This window comes from Oncorhynchus masou, chromosome 24 (assembly GCF_036934945.1).
Source record: "Oncorhynchus masou masou isolate Uvic2021 chromosome 24, UVic_Omas_1.1, whole genome shotgun sequence".
Classification (NCBI taxonomy): Eukaryota; Metazoa; Chordata; class Actinopteri; order Salmoniformes; family Salmonidae; genus Oncorhynchus; species Oncorhynchus masou.
In genome coordinates, this window is record NC_088235.1 from 32,929,143 (window position 1) to 32,951,833 (window position 22,691).

The window sequence follows — 22,691 nt, forward strand, 5'->3', positions numbered from 1 at the left end:
TCATCTCTCCAGCGTCATGCATGTGACACTTTACAATGAAGATCTGTGAAGTTATTTGGATTTTTACTAATTATCTTTGAAAGACAGGATCTTGAAGAAGTTACGTTTCTTTTTTTGCTGAGTTTATATATTAAATAAATAAAAACAAATTATCCCAGCCCCTGTCCCCGCAGGAGGCCTTTTGCCTTTTTGGTAAGCCGTCATTGTAAATAAGAATTTGTTCTTAACTGACTTGCCTAGTTAAATAAAATAAAAATATTTCTTTTTTTAGAGTAGGGCTGTAAATGTGGAAAAAGTCAAGGGATCTGATTACTTTCCGAAGTCACTGTATGCTATGTAAAACAAACATGCATCGCTGGCATGTAGAATAAGGAATCATGTTCGACAACGTTTGGCATCTGGACATGGCACAGGTGTTGACCTTGTGGCTCTGTGTAGTCACAGCTTCTCTGGGTGTCTGTGAGAAAAAAGACTCTCGGTCCATGTGTTGAATAATACATGGTAACACCACTGTAATGTTTCACCTGCACCCAGTCAATTATTGATCACACCACAATGGGGGGAACACAGGAAGGGGAGGGACCCTGACCCGCAGAGCAGGAAGTGAAATATAATTCACTGTGCAAACCCTGTGTCACACACAAGTACATACACTATGGCCCCATTTCCTGGAATTAGGTTACACCTATTCGTATAATTAAATGTTCTCCATAAACATGCAATAATTTGAGTACTTATTCTGTTGACAGCTGTTATTGATGGCCGATGCTGAAGTAGGAGTAAAAGGCCTACGTATGTTTTATTGTGTACTCTGTAACATATGCTCTTAATCCCTCTGTTCCTTTTCCCTCTCTCCCTCTCCCAGAGGTGACCAGGACAAGTGTGATATCTGGGGGAACACTCCGCTCCACCTGGCCGCCGCCAACGGCCACCACAACTGCCTATCCTTCCTGGTGTCGTTCGGAGCCAACGTGTGGTGCCTGGACAATGACTACCACACGCCCCTCGACATGGCCGCCACCAAGAGCCACATGGACTGTGTCCGGTACCTGGACTCCATCGCCTCCAAACAGTCGGCCCTCAACCCCAAGGTGAGATGTCTGGACCAATGACAACACAGCAAATTCTTTAGTGTCAAAAAATAACTAAATAACACAGAAAGTGTTGAGTCTATGGATCCATATAGACACCGAACAATGTTAAATTAAGACACTGCTTAGTGTAAAACCTTATTCAAATATTTCCCAGAGTGCGTTGCCATTCCAGTAAGTTGTAGCATTACCACCCATGACTGTATTTGTTAGTGACAGAGACATAGTTGTTGCATTCATCCATTCTCAGTACTGTGGACTTCACCAAGTGGGATCCTAAAATAAATATATATATATATATATATATATAACACACACACACACTCTCTAACCTACACATATACAGTGTAATGGTCTACAATGGAATGGTTAAAAAATAATAATATCCAGGTGTTAGAATGGCCAAGTCAAAGTCCAGACCTGAATCCAATCGAGAATCTGTGGAAAGAACTGAAAACTGCTGTTCACAAATGCTCTCCATCCAACCTCACTGAGCTCGAGCTGTTTTGCAAGAAGGAATGGGAAAAAAATTCAGTCTCTCGATGTGCAAAACTGAGAGAGACATACCCCAAGTGACTTACAGCTGTAATCGCAGCAAAAGATGGCGCTACAAAGTATTAACTTAAGGGGGCTGAATAATTTTGCACGCCCAATTTTTCAGTTTTTAATTTGTTAAAAAAGTTTGAAATATCCAATAAATGTCGTTCCACTTCATGATTGTGTCCCACTTGTTGTTGATTCTTCACAAAAAAATACAGTTTTATATCTTTATGTTTGAAGCCTGAAATGTGGCAAAACGTCGCAAAGTTCAAGGGGGCCGAATACTTTCGCAAGGCACTGTACATACATACATACATACATACAGTACCAGTCCGCATTGAAGGGTTTGTCTTTATTTTTTACTATATTTTTACTATATTCTACATAGAATAATAGTGAAGATGTCAAAACTATGAAATAACACATATGGAATCATGTAGTAACCAAAAAAGTGTTAAACAAATCAAAATATATTTACATTTTAGATTCTTCAAAGTAGCCACCCTTTGCCTTGATGGCAGCTTTGCACACTCTTGGCATTCTTACAACCAGCTTCACCTGGAAGGCTTTTCCAACAGTCTTGAAGGAGTTCCCACATATGCTGAGCACTTGTTGGCTGCTTTTCCTTCACTCTGCGGTCCAACTCATCCCAAACCATCTCAATTGGGTTGAGGTTGGATGATTGTGGAGGCCAGGTCATCTGATGCAGCACTCCATCACTCTCCTTCTTGGTCAAATAGCCCTTACACAGCCTGGATGTGTGTTGGGTCATTGTCCTGTTGAAAAACAAATGATAGTCCCACTGAGTGCAAACCAGATAGGATGACATATTGCTGCAGAATGCTGTGGTAGCCACGCTGGTTAAGTGTGCCTTGAATTCTAAATAAATCATTGACAGTGTCACCAGCAAAGCACCTCCACACCATCATATCTCATCCTCCATACTTCACGGTGGGAACCACACTTGTGGAGATCATCTGTTCACCTACTCTGCGTCTCAAAACCAAAAACCTCAAATTTGGACTCAACCCAAAGGACAAGATTTACACCGATCTAATGTCCATTGCTCGTGTTTCTTGGTCCAAGCAAGTCTCTTCTTATTGGTGTCCTTTACCAGTGGTTTCTTTGCAGCAATTTGACCATGAATGCCTGATTCATGCATTCTCCTCTGAACAGTTGATGTTGAGATGTGTCTGTTACTTGAACTCTGTGAAGCATTTATTTGGGCTGTAATTTCTTACTTATCCTTATCCAGAGGTAACTCTGGGTCTTCCTTTCCTATGGCGGTCCTCATGAGAGCCAGTTTCATCATAGTGCTTGATGGTTTTTGCTACTGCACTTGAAGAAACTTTCAAAGTTCTTGACATTTTCCCCATTGACTGACCTGCATGTCTTAAAGTAATGATGGACTGTCGTTTCTCTTTGCTTATTTGAGCTGTTCTTGGCATAATATGGACGTGGTCTATGGACGTGGTCACCCATCATTATCATATTTCCCAGCATGTTCTATTGTAGGTAGATTTTTAGAAAAATGATTTCTTTCATTATCTATGTTTGTTCATATACATTGATTAATCTTATGCTACACAAAGATAAATAATACATATTTTTTAACTAATTCAATGTTAGTTAGATTTTTTACTCCAGTTTAAATGTTTAGGTTGTCTCATCATAACCCAACCCTTGGTAGTCATTCTGAATGAAGGTTGAAGGTCAATAAAAAATTCCAACTGTTGGACATCCTAACTCTGTCTGTATTCCAAATAGAAATTACACATCACTTTGAAAACCAACATAGTGTGATTTACAGGCAAGGTTGCACATTTTTTTGGGGGGGGCTTTTTCTGGAAATGGAAGCAGGAAATCAGAAATCCTTTTTCGGTTTTGGGAAACTCACTTCCAGGCCTGGTGTATGAACTGGGGTTCAAGTATGCACTTATAACGGAAGGTAAACAGGATGACCTTACAGGGTACCACTACAGTGACAAGTGTTTGTACCACTTTAGGAACAAATGTAAAAAACAAAATCTGAGATTAATACAATGGCCTGAAACTCATGGTTTTACAGGCCATATCTGGCCTGCAAGGTCATGTGTAATTCCTATTGGAATACAGCCAATGTGGGTATATTTCAAAAACTTTAATCTGCTGCTGCCACCACATCTATTTTCTGTGATTTACGTTCCATCTCTGCGGTACAGTTGATAACCATTGCTATGAAAGCTAAGAAGCGAACCTTACTGAAGCATAAATCACTTATAGGCCTCGGTCTACTCACAGGGATTCTCTCAGAACCTTTGAACCATCCTCTACTTTTGCCTCAGCATCCGTCACCTTATGCACTACTCTGACTGTGGCCATTTCAACCTGCATCTCTTGCACCGGACACTTCCGATTGCCAGCAACATGGGCACCCCTACAGGTAACACACACAACTGTATCCACCAAAACTACACAATTCTCTGTTCTTGTCCTCCTACACACTTCCCACATCTAGGAATCTCTCTCCTACACACTGCTTCTTCCAAGCCATAAGACTCCTGAACAGCTAATCAAATGGCTACCCAGATTATTTGCATTGCCCCACCTCTCTCTTTTTACGCTGCTGCTATTCTGTTTATTATCTATGCATAGTCACTTTAACTCTACCTACATGTACATATTACCTCAACTATCCTGTGCCCCCGCACATTGACTCTGTACCGGTGCCCTCTGTATATAGCCTTGCTACTGTTATTTTACTGCTGCTCTTTAATTATTTTTAATTTTTTACTTATCTATTTTTTACTTAACACTTATTTTTCTTAAAACTGCTTTGTTGGTTAAGGGCTTATAAGTAAGCATTTCACTGTAAGGTTGTATTCGGCACATCTGACTTTGATTTGATGCAACATGACCATGAATGACCAAACCAGCTTCAATGCCATACAACACTCCTTCAGTGGCCTCCAACTGCTCTTAAACGCTAGTAAAACAAAATGCATGCTTTTCAAACGTTCGCTGCCTACACCTGCACGCCCGACTAACATCACCATCCTGGATGGTTCCAACCTAGAATATGTGGACATCTATAAGTACCTAGGTGTCTGGCTAGACTATAAACTCTCCTTCCAGACTCATATCAAACATCTCCAATCCAAAATCAAATCTAGAATCGGCTTTCTATTTCGCAACAAAGCCTCCTTCACTCACTCCTCCAAACTTACCCTAGTAAAACTGACTATCCTACCGATCCTCGGCTTCGGCGATGTCATCTACAAAATGGCTTTCAATACTCTACTCAGCAAACTGGATGCAGTTTATCACGGTGCCATCCACTTTGTTACCTTATCTTCCTGCGTCGAGCAATCCCGTATCCGGGAGCGTAGCCTCAAGCCATCATAGCCTCAAGCTCATTATAACTTCCGGCGCCGACAGAGATGGCCGCCTCGCTTCGCGTTCCTAGGAAACTATGCTGTTTTTTGTTTTTTTTATGTGTTATTTCTTACATTAGTACCCCAGGTCATCTTAGGTTTCATTACATACAGTCGAGAAGAACTACTGAATATAAGATCAGCGTCAACTCACCATCAGTACGACCAAGAATATGACTTTCGCGAAGTGGATCCTGTGTTCTGCCTTTCAACCAGGACAACGGAATGGATCCCAGGCGGCGACCCAAAAAAACGACTTCGTAAAAGAAGGAAACGAGGCGGTCTTCTGGTCAGACTACGTAGACGGGCACATCGTGCCCCACTTCCTAGCATTCTTCTCGCCAATGTCCAGTCTCTTCACAACAAGGTTGATGAAATCCGAGCAAGGGTAGCATTCCAGAGGGACATCAGAGACTGTAACGTTCTTTGCTTCACGGAAACATGGCTCACTGGAGAGACGCTCTCGGTGGCGGTGCAGCCAGCGGGTTTCTTCACACATCGCGCCGACAGAAACAAACACCTTTCTGGTAAGAAGAGGGGCGGGGGCGTATGCCTTATGTCTAACGAGACGTGGTGTGATCACAGAAACATACAGGAACTCAAATCCTTCTGTTCACCTGATTTAGAATTCCTCACAATCAAATGCAGACCGCATTATCTACCAAGAGAATTCTCTTCGATTATAATCACAGCCGTATATATTCCCCCCCAAGCAGACACATCGATGGCTCTGAACAAACTTTATTTGACTCTTTGCAAACTGGAATCCATACATCCTGAGGCTGCATTCATTGTAGCTGGGGATTTTAACAAGGCTAATCTGAAAACAAGACTCCCTAAATTGTATCAGCATATCGATTGCGCCACCAGGGCTGGCAAAACCTTGGATCACTGTTATTCTAAATTCCGCGACGCATATAAGGCCCTGCCCCGCCCCCCTTTCGAAAAAGCTGACCACGACTGCATTTTGCTGATCCCTGCCTACAGACAGAAACTGAAACAAGAAGCTCCCACGCTGAGGTCTGTCCAACGCTGGTCCGACCAAGCTGATTCCACACTCCAAGACTGCTTCCATCACGTGGACTGGGACATGTTTCGTATTGCGTCAGGCAACAACATTGACGAATATGCTGATTCGGTGTGCGAGTTCATTAGAACGTGCGTTGAAGATGTCGTTCCCATAGCAACGATTAAAACATTCCCTAACCAGAAACCGTGGATTGATGGCAGCATTCGCCTGAAACTGAAAGCGCGAACCACTGCTTTTAATCAGGGCAAGGTGACTGCTAATATGACTGAATACAAACAGTGCAGCTATTCCCTCCGTAAGGCTATCAAACAAGCTAAGCGTCAGTATAGTGACAAAGTAGAATCTCAATTCAACGGCTCAGACACAAGAGGTATGTGGCAGGGTCTACAGTCAATCACGGACTATAAGAATAAATCCAGCTCAGTCACAGACCAGGATGTCTTGCTCCCAGGCAGACTAAATAACTTTTTTTGCCCGCTTTGAGGACAATACAGTGCCACTGACACGGCCTGCAACGGAAACATGCATTCTCTCCTTCACTGCAGCCGAGGTGAGTAAAACATTTAAACGTGTTAACCCTCGCAAGGCTGCAGGCCCAGACGGCATCCCCAGCCGCACCCTCAGAGCATGCGCAGACCAGCTGGCTGGTGTGTTTACGGACATATTCAATCAATCCCTATACCAGTCTGCTGTTCCCACATGCTTCAAGAGGGCCACCATTGTTCCTGTTCCCAAGAAAGCTAAGGTAACTGAGCTAAACGACTACCGCCCCATAGCACTCACTTCCGTCATCATGAAGTGCTTTAAGAGACGAGTCAAGGACCATATCACCTCCACCCTACCTGACACCCTAGACCCACTCCAATTTGCTTACCGCCCAAATAGGTCCACAGACGACGCAATCTCAACCACACTGCACACTGGCCTAACCCATCTGGACAAGAGGAATACCTATGTGAGAATGCTGTTCATCGACTACAGCTCGGCATTTAACACCATAGTACCCTCCAAGCTCGTCATCAAGCTCGAGTCCCTGGGTCTCGACCCCGCCCTGTGCAACTGGGTACTGGACTTCCTGACGGGCCGCCCCCAGGTGGTGAGGGTAGGCAACAACATCTCCACCCCGCTGATCCTCAACACTGGGGCCCCACAAGGGTGCGTTCTGAGCCCTCTCCTGTACTCCCTGTTCACCCACGACTGCGCGGCAATGCGCGGCAATGCGGCAATGCACGCCTCCAACTCAATCATCAAGTTTGCCGACGACACAACAGTGGTAGGCTTGATTACCAACAACGACGAGACAGCCTACAGACAGCCTACTGCTGCCAACACACTGACTCAACTCCAGCCACTTCAATAATGGGAATTGATGGGAAAGGATGTAAAATATATCACTAGCCACTTTAAACAATGCTACAGTGCCTTGCGAAAGTATTCGACCCCCTTGAACTTTGCGACGTTTTGCCACATTTCAGGCTTCAAACATAAAGATATAAAACTGTATTTTTTTGTGAAGAATCAACAACAAGTGGGACACAATCATGAAGTGGAACGACATTTATTGGATATTTCAAACTTTTTTAACAAATCAAAAACTGAAAAATTGGGCGTGCAAAATTATTCAGCCCCCTTAAGTTAATACTTTGTAGCGCCACCTTTTGCTGCGATTACAGCTGTAAGTCGCTTGGGGTATGTCTCTATCAGTTTTGCACATCGAGAGACTGAAATTTTTCCCCATTCCTCCTTGCAAAACAGCTCGAGCTCAGTGAGGTTGGATGGAGAGCCGAATACTTTCGCAAGGCACTGTACCTAATATAATGTTTACATACCCTACATTATTCATCTCATATGTATACGTATATACTGTACTTTATCATCTACTGCATCCTTATGTAATACATGTATCACTAGCCACTTTAACTATGCCACTTTGTTTACATACTCATCTTATATGTATATACTGTACTCGATACCATCTACTGTATCTTGCCTATGCTGCTCTGCACCATCACTCATTCATATCTTTATGTACATATTCTTTATCCCCTTACACTGTGTACAAGCAATTTGTTTTGGAATTGTTAGTTAAATTACTTGTTGGTTATTACTGCATTGTCGGAACTGGAAGCACAAGCATTTCGCTACACTCGCATTAACATCTGCTAACCATGTGTGTGACAAATAAAATTTGATTTGATTAGCATAACGCAACGTTAACTATTCATGAAAATCGCAAATGAAATGACTGGAACGAATTGCAAAAATAGTTGAAGTTGGAGACTTTTATCTCCTTCACCATCTTTAAACATCTGCTATCTGAGCAGCTAGCCGTTCACTGCAGCTGTACATAGTCCATCGGTAAATAGCCCACCCAATTACCTCATCCCTATACTGTATTTATTTATTTACTTTTCTGCTCTTTTGCACACCAGTATCTCTACCTGCACATGACCATCTGATCATTTATCACTCCAGTGTTAACCTGCTAAATTGTAATTATTCGCCTACCTCCTCATGCCTTTTGCGCACAATGTATATAGACTCTTTTTTTCATTTTTTTCTTTTTTCTACTGTGTTATTTACTTGTTTATTGTTTACTCCACGCGTAACTCTGTGTTGCTGTCTGTTCACACAGCTATGCTTTATCTTGGCCAGGTCGCAGTTGTAAATGAGAACTTGTTCTCAACTAGCCTACCTGGTTAAATAAAGGTGAAATAGATTTTTTAAATTAAAACATGTTGCACGTGAAACAACGCAGTAGATTTCGCACAAAAGCTCTAACAGGATAACTGATATATCCAAACATGACTTTGTAGGGTGGAGATACTGACTCAAAAGGAATAACAGTAGGGAGCACATGATGCCGCGGAGCTGAGCAGACGTTGACAAACCGAGCTCTTCAAAGTTATTCTATTTTTACCTAAATAACAACGTTGAAACAATATTCTAACATCGGCTGATAAATTGTCAAGTACTTACCTTCCCAAAGAGCCATGGACCTCCGACCGAGAGGCAAGAAGGACGACCAAAACGTTGTTGATTCCCAAGATAACGATAACGCTACAGCTAGCAAGATTAGCATTAGCCCTCCTAACTCAGACAACAGTTCCAGACAGTTGCTCTCAGCCTCTTGCGAGCCTGCCGACATGCTGGCTGCTCTCCTCTGGGAAATTCAGGATAGTAACAAAGGTCTTTCTATGAAAATTGACAAGAAATCAACTGAACTTCATTTTTCCATTGACGACCTGAAATCCTCCATGAATGATCTCCTCGAGAACGACTGAGGCTGAGTTGCACATTAGCACAGTTGAAGATACCATCGCTCGACATGACCAGGTTCTGATACAACTGCAGAAGGACAAAGCCTACCTGAAAAACAAGGTAGACCAGATGGAGAACCAGAACAAACGTAGTAATATATGTGTGGTGGGATTGAAAGAGGACAGCGAGGGCCGTGACCCGGTCCGTTTCTTCACTCATTGGATCCCGGATGACCTAGGCATAATCAACCTCACCAAGCCGCTGGTAATCGAACGCACCCACAGAACATCAGCGTGTCCTGCTACAGTGTTATAGTTCTTTCTCTGGATATAAGGTCAATTTTGATATAAGCAAAATCTTACCGTTGTCTGTCTTTGACCATCATACCATCAAGCACAAGTTTCCTTTTAGATGGTTGCCTATGGGCTTCACATATTTGGGCATAATGGTGGATGGTAATCTGAACAAGCTCTATAAACTCAATCTGGCCAATTTGTTGCAAAAGGTGGAGGTTGACCTTTGTAAATGGATGGACTCACCTCGCACTACTGGGTAGAATCAATGTAATTAAAATGAATGTCCTGCCCAGATTTCTATATTTGTTTCAATCTCTCCCTATCCCTGTTCCCGCAGCATTCTTTTCCTTTCTCGACAAGCTGACCAGACGGTTTATCTGGCATGGCAAAACCCCTAGGGGTTTTGATCCTTCATTATGGTCAAAGGGGCTTAAACCTCCCCAATTTTAGAATGTACTACTGGGCTGCACAGTCTAGGTTTCTGGCTCAGAGGTTTGACAATGGTCCCTCTCCCTCATGGTTGAACATTGAAAAGCGTGAGGTAAATGATGACACTGGGGCAGAATTGTTTTACAAATGGGACAGAAAAGCTATAAAAACCATCACAGACAACCCTTTAATTCTACATTCTGTCCTGTCATGGTGCAAACTGCATGAGCTGTTCAGACGAGCGGGATTCCTTTCCCCCAAAATCCCTTTATGGAACAATAGATTGATCCCTATGTTTTTCCAGTAGTAACTTTAGACCATGGTCTGATAAGGGTACCACTCTTCTGGAAAATTGTTATGAGGTGGGAGTTCTTATGTCTTTTGATCAGCTGAAACAGAAATACCACTTGCCTAACAGGGACTTCTTTAGCTACCTACAACTATGAAATGTTATTAGGGTGACTCTCAAGGGAGAATGGAACCTACCTAAGATGTCACCTATTGAACAACTCTACCACTCAGACCAACCACTGTTCAAGACCATTTCCTGTGTTTACGATGCTCTTATGTTAGGACTAACACTGCCTGGGCTAGATATACCCCGACTTAGATGGGGAAAAGATCTGGGTATTGATCTTGATGAGGGTCTATGGAGTGACCTATGCAGAGATGGTAGAGATGGTTACATCCACATTGAACTCCAGATACAGACTGATCCAGTTTAATTTCCTCCATCAGCTCTATATCACCCCGTCTAGACTGCACAAGTTCAACTCTGATATCTCCTCCCTATGTTTTAGATGTGGCTCAGATGAAGGAACATTCCTCCATTCCACTTGGCAGTGTTCAAAACTACACGGTTTCTGGCAGGAGGTATGCGATACCATATCCTCAATTCACAGGGGGTTGCATTCCCTTTAGACCCGGAGGTCTGTCTACTGGGTAACTTTACTAACACCAATCTTAGGCAAAGCCATACTATAAAGCTAACATAAATATTGCTAGTGATTGCCAAGAAATGTATTGCCTTGAAATGGAAATTGGATTCCTCCCTGCCAGTTGCAATGTGACTATCAGAAGTTAAAAGTTGTATCCCACTAGAGAAAATCACTTACTGCTTGAGGAATAAGTTAAAGACATTTTACAGAAATTGGCAACATTTTATTGACAATATGGAGAATCTCCCCCCACATCACATTGATTGAATCTCTATATAACCCCTATATAATGTTTCACACGTAATGTATAGTATGTAGCTTATATGATCCAATGTTTCCTTATTATTATTTTTTATTTTACTCTTTATTATGACTTATTTATTGTATGTTTGTATATATAATTATCAGTTATTTTTTGTTATGCTCGTCTGTTACTGTCACTTTATCCTATTGTTGTCTAATATTTTTCACTTTTGTTTTGAATGTTCTTAATTGGAAAATGCTAAAATAAAATATGTATATATAAAAAAGGAATGACAGTGACTCCTCTGTTTCACCACCAAGTCTGCGACACACCAAACGGCGGGCGCCACAAATATCAGGATTCTTCAACTTCAATTCTCCATACTTAACGCTACCCCAAAAATCACTATTTTCAATGGTGCCCTGTTCCTAAGAGCAAAGCAAGAAACAAATATTGACCTAAGTCGTGCGACATGGAGCGCCTGCTCCCTCTGATCAAAAGAAACACAAACAAATATCACAAGTCCACGACAGGTTAGCTTCACTGATTCAACTTCACCCAACTCCTTTCTCACCCACCCTGAAACCACAAATGGATCCGCCAAAAGGCAAGGGTCCACTTTCTCCAAAAAACCACTCCTACTGGACCAGATGTTTCATTATCATGTCCAAACTCGCCGGTCCTCACTCTCGTCGGGTTCCATCTCTGAGCTACTGGAGCGCGTAACTCTTTTTGCACTTGATGCCAACCTTCCTCACCACAACCGCTTCCCTCTACACTCAGGTCCTTCTCGGCGGTCATCACTGTACCTGCCACCGCATTTAATTCAACCTCACTCTTGTCACATTCAATTTCCTTCTGTAGCTCTTCCAAAAGTTCTGTGTCCACCATGTTCTCCTTCATCAGATCTTCCAGAAGTCTTATACAATCCCCCACTCCATATACAGTGAGGCAAAAAAGTATTTAGTCAGCCACCAATTGTGCAAGTTCTCCCACTTAAAAAGATGAGAGAGGCCTGTAATTGTCATCATAGGTACACTTCAACTATGACAGACAAAATGAGAAAAAAAATCCGGAAAATCACATTGTAGGATTTTTAATGAATTTATTTGCAAATTATTGTGGAAAATAAGTATTTGGTCACCTACAAACAAGCAAGATTTCTGGCTCTCACAGACCTGTAACTTCTTATTTAAGAGGCTCCTCTGTCCTCCACTCGTTACCTGTATTAATGGCACCTGTTTGAACTTGTTATCAGTATAAAAGACACCTGTCCACAACCTCAAACAGTCACACTCCAAACTCCACTATGGCCAAGACCAAAGAGCTGTCAAAGGACACCAGAAACAAAATTGTAGACATGCACCAGGCTGGGAAGACTGAATCTGCAATAGGTAAGCAGCTTGGTTTGAAGAAATCAACTGTGTGAGCAATTATTAGGTAATGGAAGACATAAAAGACATACCCCAAGCGACTTACAGCTGTAATTGCAGCAAAAGGTGGCGCTACAAAGTATTAACTTAAGGGGGCTGAATAATTTTGCACGCCCAATTTTTCAGTTTTTGATTTGTTAAAAAAGTTTGAAATATCCGATAAATGTCGTTCCACTTCATAATTGTGTCCCACTTGTTGTTGATTCTTCACAAAAAAATACAGTTTTATATCTTTATGTTTGAAGCCTGAAATGTGGCAAAAGGTCGCAAAGTTCAAGGGGCCGAATACTTTCGCAAGGCACTGTATCTGCAGTAGATTGCAACTCCTTCCCCTTTGGCAGTTCTATTTTGACAGAAAATGTTGGGTATGGAAATCTCAGAATTTTGGGTTGTCTTCCTAAGCCAGGATTCATACAGGCTTCTGATGTTAACATGCATGAAACCAAGACTTTTACGGTTACAGAAGTCAACAAATGAGAGCGCCTGGGGGGACACAGGGCCTGGGTTAACCTCTACATCACCCAAGGAACAGAGGAGGAGTAGGATGAGGGTACGGCTAAAGGTTATCAAAACTGGTTGTCCCATGCGTTGGGGACAGAGAATTAAAGGAGCAGATTTCTGGGTAGGATGGATAGTGGTAGGATAGATTCAGGGCATAATGTACAGACGGGTATGGTAGGGTGCAAGTACAGTGGAGGTAAACCCAGGCATTGAGTGACGATGAGAGGGGTTGCATCACTGGAGGCACTAGTTATGCTAGGTGAGGTCATGGCATGTGTGGGAGGTGGGACAAAAGAGGTATCTGAGGCATGTTGAGTGGGGCTAGGGGCTACTCAGTAAAATTAAACAATGATAACTACCCTAAACAACAAGTATACAAGGCATATTGACATTTGAGAGAGACATAAAGCGAGGCATAAAGCAATCACAGGTGTTGATTGGGAGAGCTAGCTAAGACAACAACGGGTAAGACAACAACAGCTAATCAGCTAAGACAACAACAGGTAAAATGGCGATGAATGGGCAGAGAGGGTCAGTTAACAGGGCCTGGGTTCGACGCTGGGGCCGACAGATAAACAAAATAAACTAAATGGAGTACCGTGATTTAATGAACAGTCCAGCAGGCATCAGCTCTGTAGCCAGGGTCCAGTGAACAGCAATAGATGAAACAGGGAAGCCGTTTGGTAGTCGTTACTATGCTAGCAAGCGGGAGACACGGCGTACATGAAGATAGCAGGCCGGGGCTAGCAGAAGCGTCTTCACCGGCGTCCGGCAAAGGCCGGTTGAGGGCACAACGGTCCAGAGCTTACGGCAGGAATCTGTTGGTGTAGTGGCCTCCAGTCGTGTTAGTGATGCGTCAGGGAGGCATCAGCTGGGTATCCGAGTGACGATAGGGTCCACTGAGCAGGCCGGGAGATGGGCCTGGCTCAAGGCTAGCTTTGGGGCTGGGCCACTCGGTAGCAGCTAGCTCGCTGCGATTATATGGAGTAATGGTCCAGAGCTACGGCAGGAATCTGGTGATGTAGTGGAGAAAAGCAGTCCAGTATGTTCAGGGTTGACATTGCGCTGTGCAGACTGGCGGGTATTATCCAGGCTAAATGCGGCTGGTGTCTGAGCTAAAGGTAAAAGCCGCTAGCAGTGGCTAACAATGACTTAATAGCTAGTAGCTAATTAGCTGGTTAGCATCTGATGGCTAGCTTCCAATGGAGGTTATAGCTATATGGTCTAAAAATAGCAGATCCGTTTCAGATTGGGTGAGTCGGGTTGCCGGATGGTATATTTCATTTAAAAATGGAAAAAAAGATTTGAAATATATAAGAAACAGACTAAAAAAAACATTTACACGGGACAATTACAAACATGTGTGCACTGCTACGCCATCTTTGATTGCAATATACACACATAATACAGTTGAAGTCGGAAGTTTAAATACACTTAGGTTGGAGTGATTAAAACTCGTTTTTCAACCACTCCACACATTTCTTGCTAATTTCTTGTTGGTGCAGAAAGTGCAAATCAATCTCAGAGCAGCAGCAATGGACCTTGTGAAGATGCTGGAGGAAACAGGTACAAAAGTATCTATATCCACAGTAAAACGAGTCCTATATCGACATAACCTGAAAGGCTGTTCATCAAGGAAGAAGCCACAGCTCCAAAACCGCTATAAAAAAGCCAGACTACATTTTGCAACTGCACATGCGGACAAAGATCGTACTCTTTGGAGAAATGTCCTCTGGTCTGATGAAACAAAAATAGAACTGTTTGGTCATAATGACCAATATGTTTGGAGAAAAAAGGGGATGCTTGCAAGCCAAAGAACACCATCCCAACCATGACGCATGGGGGTGGCAGCCTCATGTTGTGTGGGTGGTTTGCTGCATGAGGGACTGGTGCACTTCACAAAATAGATGGCATCATGAGAGGAAAATTAAGTGGATATATTGAAGGTAAAGGTGTATGTAAACTTCTGACTTCAACTGTATGTCATTCCCTACTTGTCACGCACTCTGTTTTATAGACTAAGCTATGAGACTACCTAAACCATATAAACTGGAACAACTGTTTCAGTAATGGGTAAAATAAGTCCACGTAACATATTGTATTAGTTTAGATTATTTTCTGGGTAATTTATATTTGAGTAGCATACGATCAATTAATTAATTAACCAATCAATCAATGTTCATGCACAAACATAGACATTCAAAAAACAATTGTAAAAATATACCTGCAAAAGAGAATGCTGGGAAATATGATATTAAAGGGCGTGGTTTTTGTTGAAAGTGATGCTATGAGTTTCATTTCCCTGTATTAGGCAAAAACTAGTTCCTCAAAATAAGGCCTTATGAAACACTTATGGTATTGTGTTATAGTTTTTTTTAAATTACATTAACATATTAGCTTAGGATCTCACCTGGTAAAGTCCATAGTACTAAAGGTAGATGAATGCAACAGTCATCTCTCTGTCACTAACAAATACAGTCATGGGTGGTAACTTTACAATTTACTTGAAAGGCAATGCACTCTGGGAAGTATTTGAATAAGGCTTTACACTAAGGAGTGTGAAACACTCTTACGGGGTCTATATGGATCCACAGACTCAACACTTTCAGTGTTGATTTAACATTGTTCATTTTGTTTATTTTTAACACTGGATAATTAGCTGTGAAGGAACATATGCAGGAAGAGTCCAATTCCATCTTTATTGAGACTACTAAATGCATATTTTGAATCAGTAGGTTGTTAAAAAATATATTATATTTAAATAGTTTTTTAAATTGTGGTCAATTCCACTGCCGCATGCAAACTGCTATGGTGGTATTTGTGGAATTTTAAATTGTGAATAAATAAATCTACCTTTCCTATAAGCTGGTGAGCAAGCTGAAAGACAGAGCATTCCGCATGGCGGAGAGGAGGATAAAGGACTGTGTGAAGATGCAGCAGAAACACCACCAGCGGATGGAGAGGAAGTTCTTGAAGGAGAGTGTAGCGTCGGATAACTCAGATGCCATGAGCTTCACTAGTTATAACAGCAGCAGCACGCTAAACCGCAAACTTCCTCAGTTCAACACTCTCACTTCCAATATGCCATACTCACAGGTCAAAATTATTTCTTCCTTGCTACTTCACTGTCAATTTCTCATGATATTTGATATTGTTTTTCGTTCCTGAGTAAGCTCTGGAAATGTCAGCATTATTCAAATGTCTTGCTTTACATTTTGTAAATGATCTGTGTTAATGTCCTCTTCTGAGTCCACATTTCAATCTGTGCAATTCTCTCTCTCTATAGGCCACTCTTCACTCCACGGCCAAGGGTAAGACCAAGATTAAGAAGAAGCTAGAGAAGAAGAAACAGGTGGACGGCACCTTCAAGATCTACGAGGATGGGAGGAAGAGTGTACGCTCGCTGTCTGGCCTTCAGCTTGGCCAGGACGTCATGTTCCTCAAGCAGGTAAAATAAGTAGCTAGGTAGAGACACAACGCCCAAAACAGTTGGTGAGATTCTGACTAACGGAAAATACATATTTTTAAAAAAAATAAACACTCTATGCTCCCAAATATTAAATGGGAGAAACCATTACATTTTCCACAGGCTTAGTGAGGAAACCTGTGTTCGCGCCATTAAAATTGTTCTCAGCTAGCTTACTTGGTTAAATAAAGGTGAAATAGAAAAAATAAAATGGGTTCCTATTCATTAATGTTCCTTCAACAGGGCACCTATACCAACTCCAAGGATCGCTCGCGTCTCAACATCCGGGACATGTTCCCTCACCACGGCAACAACCCCGATTACCATGATGATTATGATGACGACCATGCGGACACCATCTCCCACATTTCCCGTGCCATAAGCGACCCGGGCCTTCACGAGACAGCCTACTCTGAGATCAGCGCCGACTCAGGCCGCGACTCTTTGTTCACCCGGCCAGGTCTCGGAACCATGGTGTTCCGACGGAACTACGTATCCGGCGGTCTCTTCGGGATCGGAGCCCGGGACAAGGGTTTTGTGGCTGGCAGTGAACCCGTAGGCCGGGCCCCTAACGTTCGTCTCTGTGGCCACCTCCCACGTCGCCAGCCCAGCCTGGACGATGCAATAGAGATAGGCAGCATCGGCAGTGCCCTGAGCCTCCAGGAGAAGCACCTACAGGAGCTGCCCTGGGAGGAGGCTGATGTGGGCCTGGACGAGGAGCTGGAGCCTGAAAACGGCCCACTGGAGACCTTCCTGGCCTCCCAGGGCCTGGGGGAGTTCATGCCCATCTTCAGGAAGGAGAAAATCGACCTGGAGGCCCTACTGCTCTGCTCGGACCAGGACCTGACCTCCATACACATCCCCCTGGGACCCAGGAAGAAGCTACTAAAGGCCTGTAAGAAACGGTTGGACACCCTGGAGGAACCAGAGGGCATCGAGGACACTGATCTCTGAAGGTCAGTATTACTTCATGAATTCTATGACAGGCAAAACACCTTACTTTGATTGCCTACACATGCCTCAAACAATAGAGGGAATCAAGAACACTGAGCTTTGAAGGTCTGTACAGTAGATTCTTTAAAGGCCTAATGCCTTTTTTTAAATCTCAATATAAAATAATTTCTGGTTAAAAATTAAGTACCTTACTGTGATTGTTTTCAATCAAATGGTCAAAAAGAAAACAAATAGCTTCTTAGCAAGAGCAATTTCTCAAGCAATAATTTTGTTGGAACTGTCTGGGAGTGGGAAGAGGAAGTCGGAAAACTAGCTAATTGGCAGAGAGGTTTAGAACTCTCTTTTTTATTGGTCTATTAGCGATGGCACCAGGCAAGCCTAAACTACATCCCACCAAAACAGGCTGACGTTTCAAACAGCTCTTAAGGCGTCCGCATGCTTCCCAGCCGAAACAGTTCATGCATATATTATGACAACATTTTGTGACGATTTTGTTTGTTTTGTTCTACGGTAATGTTTTTTTGGGCTGTTTGTGCACACAAAACATTTTCTCAAGGCAAGCTGAAGTTTTGTAGCCGAAGTTTACACCACTTCATCGGGATTGGTCAACAGTAGGGATTCTTCAATTAAGTGTTTGTTGTCATTCAATGAGAGACGACTCGTTTTCCTGCACATTTTTTAACTTGAAGTATACTCAAACAAATTTAAAAGATCTCCTCTGCAAAAATGTCAAAATCAATGACAGATTTCTTGAGTTATCTTCAATTAATTCTGACTATTTTAAGGAAGTGTATACTGGATATGGCATGTCAAGATAGACAAATAGTACTATTACTCGTTTTTCAAGATATGGTATTTTAACTTCGCCTAGCCGAGTTCTGTGAAGAGCAAACCAAACCTAGTATGCGGACACCTTTACACTAACAGGACATTTTCACAATTTCACAGTATTATTCCAACCTCATATTGTGGATATATATATATATACATATACATATATATATATATATATACACACAGTATATCACAAAAGTGAGTACACCCCTCACTTTTTAGTAAATATTTGAGTATATCTGCCGACACTGGGGAGCTACAGTTCATTGAGGGAACCATGAATGCCAACATGTACTGTGACATACTGAAGCAGAGCTTGATCCCCTCCCTGCGGAGACTGGGCCGCAGGGCAGTATTCCAACATGATAACGACCCCAAACACACCTCCAAGACGACCACTGCCTTGCTAAAGAAGCTGAGGCTCAAGGTGATGGACTGGCCAAGCATGTCTCCAGACCTAAACCCTATTGAGCATCTGTGGGGCATCCTCAAACGGAAGGTGGAGGAGTGCAAGGTCTCTAACATCCACCAGCTCCGTGATGTCGTCATGGAGGAGTGGAAGAGGACTCCAGTGGCTACCTGTGAAGCTCTGGTGAACTCTCTGGCAACCTGTGAAGCTCTGGTGAAAATGGTGGCCACACAAAATATTGACACTTTGGGACCAATTTGGACATTTTCACTTAGGGGTGTACTCACTTTTGTTGCCAGCGGTTTAGACATTAATGGCTGTGTGTTGAGGTATTTTGAGGGGACAGTAAATTTACATTGTTATACAAGCTGTACACTCACTGCTTTACATTGTAGCAGTGTGTCATTTCTTCAGTGTTGTCACATGAAAAGATATACTCAAATATTTACTAAAATATGAGGGGTGTACTCACTTTTGTGATATACTGTATATATGTATATCACTATATATATATATATATATATATATATATATATATATATATTCGGGGGTGTCAGTTGTTGATATGTGCAGAGGGTCCTTGGTTCATATATATATATATATATATATATATATATATATATATATATATATATATATATATATATACACAACACATTATAATAATATAATATAGGCCACTTAGCAGACACTACAGACTGACAGTACAGCAAGTAAATTGATTTGTATCTATTCTTTAATCTTGGGTCAGTACTAGCAGAATTCCTACCTATGTGTGTGGATGTAGATGAATGGGGCCATCTAGTGGAGAGCAGTAAAACTACACCACAGCATGGCAAAATTATATCATTTAGGACTTCAGCTCAAATCAAATTTTATTTGTCACATGTGCCGAATACTTACTATTGAAATAGGCATAAGCTATTATAGTAGAAATCTTCTATGATTTCTACTACGATTTCTACATTGATTATATAATACTGTACATGTTTTCTTTTGTTTCAGTCACAGAGCAAAGATCCTTTACTGTCATTCAAGATGACACAGGAGACCTAGACTTGGCAGTGAATGTGGTCCTGCTCTGTCTGGATCAGTTCTAGTTATGAGATGGTGTTATGATCCACAGAGCCTGGTTCTGATGCCTGTATACCCAGGGATGTTGCTCCCTGCCTTGGGACATAGAGAATATTACACTGGGTCTGGTAGAGTCCCCAGTGTTCTGGTGCTGTGCATGAGAGGACATCTTTAGTCACATGGCCAAATGGTCTGGTAGGGCCACGGGTGCCATGGGACTGTGCCCACACACATGCTATCACTGGCACACAACCTTGTGATTAGGAATTATTTTCTCCACTCACTGATGCACTCACGTTGCCCATATGTAATGTTGTATTCCATTTGCAAGTGAACATTTCATAATGTTTTGTCTGTATATTTGTGCAAATGTGTAATGTTATTTATTATTTATAGAATTTTTTAAATGTATTGTTTATTACAGACATTATTGTACAGTTTTGTTACTTTACTGTGTATAATAATGGTACTACAGTTAGCTAAGACGCTAGGATGCCCAGACTACAATGTCTTAGAAGGAACCATATTCCCAATACAGTGTCCTTAAAAACAGAAACGTTGTGTATGTCCCAAATGACACCCTATTCCCTACATAGTGCACTACTTTTGACCAGGGTCCATATGGTTCTGGTCAAAAGTAGTGCACTATGTAGGGCATAGGGTGCCATTTGAGACAGATCCAAATTTATGTTTTTAAGGAGAGTTTGTGTTTTTAATGAATATACTGGAACATGGTTCCGTGAGATTATCCGTCAGTCAGTCTGTCTGTGTCTTCATCCCAAAAGTACCCTATCCCTTATGTTGTGCACTTAATTTGACCAGTGGCCTTAGGGTTCCCTAGGCACTATATAGTGAACAGGGTGCTATTTGGAATGCATTCTGTCTGTGCTAAGGTAACTGTTATCTGGGGTTTGCTGAGGGGCTCCAACCCCGGGGTATAGTGTTTCACAAGAGGACTGCCTGTGGACTGATGTGTATGACTGTGCATGAATGTGTTTGAATGTAACTTCAATGATAATGTATGAATACAAACTTTGGGAAACAAAATAAGTCATATTTGGATGTACTTTCACACATAACAGTTATAATAAAACCTTTAGTACAATTAATGAAAGTTACTTTTTTGACACTGATTGTTAATATCTTGGTAATTGCAACTACAACTGCAACGATGGTTCAGCTGGATAGGTCTTCCCTGCTGTTTCTGTCACTAGTGTTACATTGTGATAACATGACTGACAGCTCCTGTTAGGAATAGAACAACACAGAGTTGATGTAGACGAGAGGGATGAATGAAGGTCTGTCTGATAGCCAAGTGCTCTTATGTCCCCTGGGTCATGTGTGTAGTCTAGAGGGATGAATGAAAGTCTGTCTGATAGCCTATTGCTTCTATGTCCCCTGGGTCATGTGTGTAGTCTAGAGGGATGAATGAAGGTCTGTCTGATAGCCAAGTGCTCTTATGTCCCCTGGGTCATGTGTGTAGTCTAGAGGGATGAATGAAAGTCTGTCTGATAGCCTATTGCTTCTATGTCCCCTGGGTCATGTGTGTAGTCTAGAGGGATGAATGAAGGTCTGTCTGATAGCCAAGTGCTCTTATGTCCCCTGGGTCATGTGTGTAGTCTAGAGGGATGAATGAAAGTCTGTCTGATAGCCTATTGCTTCTATGTCCCCTGGGTCATGTGTGTAGTCTAGAGGGATGAATGAAAGTCTGTCTGATAGCCTATTGCTTCTATGTCCCCTGGGTCCTGTATGTACAGTCGTGGCCAAACGTTTTGAGAATGACACAAATATTAATGTTCACAGTCTGCTACATCAGTTTGTATGATGGCAAAATGCATATACTCCAGAATGTTATGAGTGATTACATAAATTGCAATTAATTGCAAAGTCCATCTTTGCCATGCAAATGAACTGAATCCCCCAAAAACATTTCTACTGCATTTCAGCCCTGCCACAAAAGGACCAGCTGACATGTCAGTGATTCTCTCATTAACACAGGTGTGAGTGTTGACGAGGACAAGGCTGGAGATCACTCTGTCATGCTGATTGAGTTCGAATAACACTGGAAGACTGGAACAAAAAAGTGCTTCACAGGCAAGGATACTGCTACCAGTAAGATTGCACCTAAATCAACCATTTTTCAGATCATCAAGAACTTCAAGGAGAGCGGTTCAATTGTTGTGAAGGCTTCAGGGCACCCAAGAAAGTCCAGCAAGCGCCAGGACCGTCTCCTAAAGTTGATTCAGCTGAGGGATTGGGGTACCACCAGTACAGAGCTTGCTCAGGAATGCCAGCTGGCAAGTGTGAGTGCATCTGCATGCACAGTGAGGCGAAGACTTTTGGAGGATGGCCTGGTGTCAAGAAGGGCAGCAAGGAATCCACTTCTACAGGAAAAACAACAGGGACAGTCTGACAGGCTGACATTGAGCATTCCAGGGTGGATTGCAGAGGTCTTGAAAAAGAAGGGTCAACACTGCAAATATTAACTCTGCATCTACTTCATGAAATTGTCAATAAAAGCCTTTGACACTTATGAAATGCTTGTAATTATATGTCAGTATTCCATAATAACATCTGACAAAAATATCTAAAGACACTGAAGCAGCAAACTTTGTGGAAATTAATATTTGTGTCATTCTCAAAACTTTTGGCCACGACTGTAGTCTAGAGGGACGTATTAAGGTCTGTCTGATAGACCGCTTCACCACTCGGGAGCACTAGGCTAAGACACTGCTTGAGTGTCTTAGACCAGTCAGTGCTTGAGATGTCACTACAGAT

General features: G+C 42.2%; 1 protein-coding gene across 1 annotated transcript in view; it reads left to right on the forward strand.

The window, feature by feature from the left end:
* LOC135511595 (pre-mRNA splicing regulator USH1G-like) overlaps positions 1–20,537 on the forward strand; it is a 34,197-nt gene extending 13,660 nt beyond the window's left edge. The window contains exons 2-6 of the mRNA XM_064933085.1: positions 866–1,091; positions 16,042–16,272; positions 16,463–16,624; positions 16,886–17,598; positions 19,845–20,537. Coding sequence (XP_064789157.1) covers positions 866–1,091; positions 16,042–16,272; positions 16,463–16,624; positions 16,886–17,596 — 1,330 coding nt within the window. The 3' untranslated portion in view covers positions 17,597–17,598; positions 19,845–20,537. The remainder of the gene's footprint in view (positions 1–865; positions 1,092–16,041; positions 16,273–16,462; positions 16,625–16,885; positions 17,599–19,844) is intronic.
* Positions 20,538–22,691: the final 2,154 nt, after the last annotated feature.